Source organism: Cryptomeria japonica, chromosome 7, assembly GCF_030272615.1.
Source record: "Cryptomeria japonica chromosome 7, Sugi_1.0, whole genome shotgun sequence".
Classification (NCBI taxonomy): Eukaryota; Viridiplantae; Streptophyta; class Pinopsida; order Cupressales; family Cupressaceae; genus Cryptomeria; species Cryptomeria japonica.
In genome coordinates, this window is record NC_081411.1 from 209884588 (window position 1) to 209891613 (window position 7026).

Below are 7026 nucleotides of genomic sequence, written 5' to 3' on the forward strand. Positions count from 1 at the left end.
AAATTAAGCTAATCAAAAGAACTTTCACATTTAATTTAATTTTCTCACTCTTTCCATGTATGTATTTAATTCTTAATATAATGTAATGTAATATAATATATATCGAATTGATCCTTTATTGAAAAAACAAAAAATTGCATTTATTGTTTTGGTTGAAATTTAAAATGATAGCACAATCAATTGTGAATTAATTTATTCTTATTAATTTGTAATTCAATAAAACATTGTTATTGCACCGTAATTTAGTCTCCTAAGAGCATTCCCAAAGGGCGTGGCCGTTGAACCTGGACAACCGTTTGCATGTATAAAGCAGGGCCGATAGTTTGAACACGCAATGTAATATAATTTACTGAACTTCTGCACATTCTGACTCGGTCTGTAAGAGTAGAGCTTCATATCTTATTTAGGAAGATTTGATAATGGATTTTATGGACGAGCTCCCTGAACAAATATTTCGAGATATCTTATTAAGAGTACCCTATAAATCTCAATCAAACATTAAGCAATTGTTAAAACCCGCCCAAGAAATGATGGATTGCTTAGAATTTTATCAAGATAGAATTAAGTTTGGGACGACTAAGAAATATATTTGTTTCCTCCAGCATGCTGGGATATCTATATACGACCCTATTGATCAATCATTGGAAATGCTCCCTCCTATTCCCACCGGATTCGAAATCTTAAGGATTTCTCAGATTCAATGTGTTAAACACAAAATCGTTTTGCTAGGCTTGGAACATGATGGCAGTTTTAGTAAAACAATTCTGATATATGATCTATTATGTAGTACATGGAAGCAAGGTGCTGAATTTCCCACTGGCAAACGTGCAGCCCTATTTGCATGTTGTGCCACGCCTCAAGGATCAATTTACATTGCAGGAGGAATTGAAGAAGATGGTTTTAACGATGAACTCTCTGATGCGGCTGTCTATAGAGTGGATGAAGACAAGTGGGAACTTCTTCCCCAGATGCAGGAAGAAATTGGCCCGTGTAGGGGTGTTTTCATTGAAGGAATGTTTTATGTCATTGGTATTTCGAATAATATAAGTCAGAGGTTTGATCGCAACACAGGAGTATGGACAACAATAGAAAATATGTCTCTGTACAATTCATGGCACGTCCAGCTTGTGTACGATTTTGCACAACTATATGCATTTGGAAGGAACGGAATGGAGAAATACGATTGGAAAGGAAATATGTGGACAAATTTCGATTTTCCTGAAGAGATTTTCTTTGTTCGTGCCACAGCATGGTGTGATAGAATTTTCGTTTGCGGATATAATAATCCTAACTTCGAATTAGGGGCCCCAGTTTTTTATATGTATAAACCTGAAGCAGCTTTCTATGATAGGTGGATTTCTCTTGACAGGCCAAGACAATTTCTGGAAATGGAAGTCATTGCTGTCGCCACGATAGAAATTTAGTATAACATATAACATGAGATAAGATGTGATTGCCCTGTAAGCTCAAGCATGAGGAAAAAGAAGTTGGAGATCGGCCCTGCCAAGCAGGAAAGGTCATAACAGGATCATCACAGCACACCATTGTGTCTGTTTCCACTATTGGTATCGGCCATCAATTAAGAAATACATTTGAGTTAAATCATATATATAATGTATGATGTAAAAAAAACCATTATCTTAATTATGGATATCTCCTCTACGAACCTTTTTTTTTATTCTAAAATGATCATCATTTATTTATAGAAAATACACATTAAATTTCATAACAATCATCTCTTTATAAAAATAAAATTTAAATGTTAAGTAACAATGAAATTTTTTATTTTTAGGTTTTTTTCGTTAGAATCAAACTGTACAAAGAAGTTTGTTGTCACTATATTCATGTGACATAAGAATGTGCCATCATATTTTAGCTTCGACAAAATCTACAAGCATAAAACATAAGTTTTATTTTACCAAAATTAAATAAGTTAGAACAAAAGTATTTCATCTAGAACATTAGGTATAATATCATGAATTTAGAAGCCTCGGGTTGGAATAAAAATTTCTCATTATAAAACTAATTGAATTTATCAATAAATTGACTTGCTGAAAACAGTTATCTTAATAGATATAAATCCTCATAGGAGATTTTTATTGAATATTTACATCATGAGATGTATATTTTAATTACTTAATATGTTTGTTATGGTTTGTTAATTAGAATAAAATATTTGTAGTACAAATGCTTTTTTTACTTTATTGTTAAACTCAAACTTATTTTAGAAAGTTCAATATAAAATAAAAGTGTTAGACAATAAATGGAGCATTGATGATGCTTGATATGTGAGGAAGCTATTTCCAAGCTGATAGCAAAAAAAAATGTTCTACTTGTTAGTTTAAAATGAGCAAGAGAAGAACATAAGATAAACAAAAAATAGCAAAAAAGAAAATCAGACAACAAGAACACGAGATGAAAATCAGCAATTGCCTACGTCCACTCGCAAAGAAGGGATCTATCACATTAACCAATATCAATATTACATAGCCATACACATATTATTTATACATTTCTTCACCCATGAAGGAAGAGTTGGGCAAGCCAAACAGTCATATGACCGTTGGGCTTCATATACCCAACAATCTCCCCCATGAAGCCCAACTGGTATAGGAAACATCCTTGCTTCCTTTTCTAGTTTCATATTATAACTAGTCTACTAGATTTTAGCTTTGCAAACTTCTGTTCACGAACACTACAAGTGAATCTCCTCCATGTCAAATCGGAGTTATAAACAACTTCTCCTACGACGAACACAAACTTACTAATAGAAACATTACTTTTTGCAAGGTCATAATAAACACCTCGATCACAATCACCTTCCCCTTTGCTCCCCTTCTTGTAAACCCTGAACAAAGAACCTAAAAAATCACCATTAGTTGGTTATAATACCCAAAAATAAAACTGTCTAACCCAAAACTCAAACATTTCCTATTGCTAGTAACCACACATTTGGGTCCACTGGTCCTCTTCTTGAAAGTCTAGTAAATCAACTTCCTACCAAGGGTTTTGATAATTCTTGTTTACTTGGTGTGACACTTGATCTGCAACCATGCTCTACATTATTCTTGTGCACTTAGATGGTCCATAAGAATATTTGCTTCCATCATTTACTCTATTAACGTTACTATTGACTAGAATACCTTCTGCACTATCAGCATGGTGAAGCCCACCAATCAGCCTTTCAATGGTACTTCCACCTTCGTTCATAATACAATTATGGGTCTAAGGGTCCAAGGACTCAAATGCTACGAGACGAGCACCAAATCTACTACCAGCAGGGTGTCGTGGCATAGAATCCTTGTGAGGCTCAAAACAAAGCTTCTTTGTGGTCTTGCCAAGATCAATATCATACAATAGAATTATTTAATTGGAAAATCCAACCTTGGAATGGAAGGAAGAATTATTTTCGTCATCTTTAGGGTTTAAATTCTCTCTCTTATCCCCTATGTAATAACCCAATGGAGGGTATTCAGAGAAACTTTCCACAACCATATGCTTGGTTAGAATCATGTTAACGAATCCAACATCACCATTTTTAAAGAAATTAGGTTCCTTCTCAATCTCCTTGTTGTTCAAATCATTTACACATACCACAACTGCATCATGAGATGAAAAAGAAATGGAACCAGAATCTCTATGCTTTGCAGTTGGCATGTTACATGCTAGCTTAATTTTCTCACAATTCCCCATGACATCAAGGCACAGTCCTGAAGCAAAGCTCCCATGTTCGCAAATGACACCAAATGCCGTGCCGACCAGCCATGGGTTCATACTCATGCTCATTTCCATCTTCAGTTTTGGTAGTCAACATTATTTTCAAACTCCTTCGAATCGACCACAAAAGGTTCCTTCATCACCCATAGAAAAGCCATCTCTTCACCTCCATACGCAGTAACATTAGGACCACTTAGATAACCATATTCAGTACTAATAGATTCCTTGTCATAAAAGTTGTTTGTATTTCTTGTAGAAGCTCGTGTACTACCTACAATCAAAGCATTCCACTCTACCTCTACTTCTGCAATCTGCAACAATAAATCAACACTCTCCTTTCCTTTTGGAAAATTAATTTCCTCAAATACTATATTCTTAGCCTTTCTGAAATCTTTTAGATCCTGTGTAGCCTTGAGCCAGAGGCTCTCTCCCACCTCCTTGAGCTCTATAATCTCTGCGCTCCTGGGAACTTCAGTCGCCAGGCACGCCGAATCCTCTTGTGGATTATTTCCACCAAGAAAAGGATTTCCTATCAATAACGCATGCATTTTTGTGAGGAAAGAGTCCTTTGTCAGGAGCTTCCCATCACTTTCCTCTTGCTGAAATACGGTCTCTTCAGAAAAATCTAATTCTTTCTCAAAGCTATCTTTTCCAATATTCATGATGCGACACAAAACTATTAACTTCTGGTCCATACAAATCAGTTTTTCTATGAATAGGAGATTGTCTTCATTCAACCTCATAAATTTTTCTTTTTCATAATCCTCTTGAGCCTTGTTCTCAACTTTCATGTAAGCTTTTTGGTCCATACGAATCAGTTATTCTATGAGTGAGAGACATTCATGTAAACATTACTGGTTACTAGATCGCCACGCACAAGAGGAATTCAGGATTCAGGAAAGGGCTTTAGAAACCATGTAACAAATGAAAATGCCAAGCGTAAAGCCTAATTATTTGCCAGTGGCTTCCATCCTGTACCAACATGGGAGCTTTTGAAATAAGATATGGACACGCATCACAGGATAACAGTAGGGAGATTTTTGAAAGTTATTATAGTTTGAAATGCCCTGGTTTTAGACATTTAGGAAAGGATAAATGTGGAATTATAGACCTCGCACCTGTATTTGCTGATAGAATGCTTCAAAGTTTTGTCGTGTCATGGAATGCATCAATTGCAAGAGATGCGGAAATAGATTTGAAGGAAAGTCTTTGGAAATTTGCACACTCATTGGTGACTGTTAGATCTAACCCGCACAACCTTCAGCCTACATCCTCCATATGTTGACTAGAATACCTTCTACACTATCAACATCGTGAAGCCCACCAATCAGCCTTTCTATGGTACTACCACCTTCATTCATAATACAATTATGGGTCTGAGGGTCCAAGGACTCAAATGTTGCAACACGAGCACTAAATCTACTGCCAGTAGGGTGTCGTGGCATGGAATCCTTGTTAGGTTCAAAACAGAGCTTCTTTGTGGTCTTGCCAAGATCAATACGATACAATAAAATTATTTCATTGGCAAATCCAACCTTGGAATGGAAGGAAGAATTATTTTCATCATCTTTAGGGTTTAAATTCTCGATCTTATCCCTTTTGTAACAACCCAATGGAGGGTATTTAGAGAAACTTTCCACACCCATATGCTTGGTTAGAATTATCTTAACGAATCCAACATCACCATTTTAAAAGAAATTAGGTTCCTTCTCAATCTCCTTGTTGTTCAAATCATTTACACATGCCACAACTACATCATGAGATGAAAAAGAAATGGAACCAGAATCTTTGCACTTTATAGTTGGCAGGTTACGTGCTAGCTTAATTTTCTCACAATCCCCCATGACATCAGGGCACAGTCTCGAAGCAAAGCTCCCATGTTCCCAAATGACACCAAATGCCGAGCCGACCAGCCATGGGTTCATACTCATGCTCATTTCCATCTTCAGTTTTGGTAGTCAACGTTCTTTTCAGACTTCTTCGAATTGACCATAGAAGGTTCCTTGACAATCTCTTCACCTCCATATGCAGTAACATTAGGATTACTTAGATAACCATATTCAGTACCAGCAGATTCCTTGTCATAAATGTTGTTTGTATTTCTTGTAGAAGCTTGTGTACTACCTACAATCAAAGCATTCCACTCTGCCTCTACTTCTGCAATCTACAACAATAAATCAACACTCTCCTTTCGTTTTGGAAAATTAATTTCCTCAAAGACCATATTCTCATCCTTTCTGAAGTCTTTTAGATCCTGCGCAGCCTTGAGCCAGAGGCTCTCTCCCGCCTCCTTGAGCTCTATAATCCTTGCGCTCCTGGGAACTTCAGTCGTCAGGCACCCTGAATCCTCTTGTGGATTCTTTTCACCAAGGAAAGGATTTCCTATCAATAACGCATGCATTTTTGTGAGGAAAGAGTACTTTGTCATGAGCTTCCCATCACTTTCCTCTTGCTGAAATATGGTCTCTTCAGAAAAATCTGATTATTTCTCAAAGTTATCTTTTTCAATATTCATGATGCGACACAAAACCATTGACGTCTGGTCCATACAAATCAATTTTTCTATGAGTAGGAGATTCTCTTCATTCAACCTCATAAATTTTTCTTTTTCATAATCCTCTTGAGCCTTGTTCTCAAATTTCATGTAAACTTTCTGGTCCATACAAATCAGTTTTTCTATGAGTGAGAGACATTCATGTAAACGTTATTGGTTACTAGATCGCCACGCAGAGGAGGAATTCAGGATTCAGGGAAGGGCTTTAGAAACCCTGTAGCAAATAAAAATGCCAAGTGTAAAGCCTAATTATTTGCCAGTGGCTTCCATCCTGTACCAACGTGGGAGCATTTGAAATAAGATATGGACACGCATCACAGGATAACGGTAGGGAGATTTTTCAAAGTTATTATACTTCAAAATGCCCTGGTTTTAGACATGTAGGAAAGGATAAATGTGGAATTATAGACCTCACACCTGTATTTGCTGACAGGATGCTTCAAAGTTTTGTTGTCTCATGGAATGCATCGATTGTAAGAGCTGCAGAAATAGATTTGATGGAAAGGCTTTGGAAAGTTGCACACTCATTGGTGATTGTCAGATCTAACCCCAACAACCTTCAGCCTGCATCCTCCATATGTGTGCCAAAATTGGCTTTTGGGGTGTTGTCGTTGTGACATCTCTGTTTGCCATGTACACAAAATGTGAGGGCAGAGACTTGGCATGTGGTCTACGTAACAAAATTGCCTAATGGAGATGTGGTCTCCTCATTGTCAATATCGTGTGAGTACCACAAACAGATTTACTGAAAAGGC

At 36.7% G+C, this 7026-nt stretch overlaps 1 protein-coding gene across 1 annotated transcript; it reads left to right on the forward strand.

Annotated features, from left to right (window-relative positions):
- The first annotated feature begins 419 nt into the window (after positions 1–419).
- LOC131036440 (F-box/kelch-repeat protein At1g80440-like) lies at positions 420–1424 on the forward strand. The gene has a single exon (XM_057968328.2). The coding sequence runs from the start codon at positions 420–422 to the stop codon at positions 1422–1424; it is 1005 nt and encodes a 334-aa protein (XP_057824311.2).
- Positions 1425–7026: the final 5602 nt, after the last annotated feature.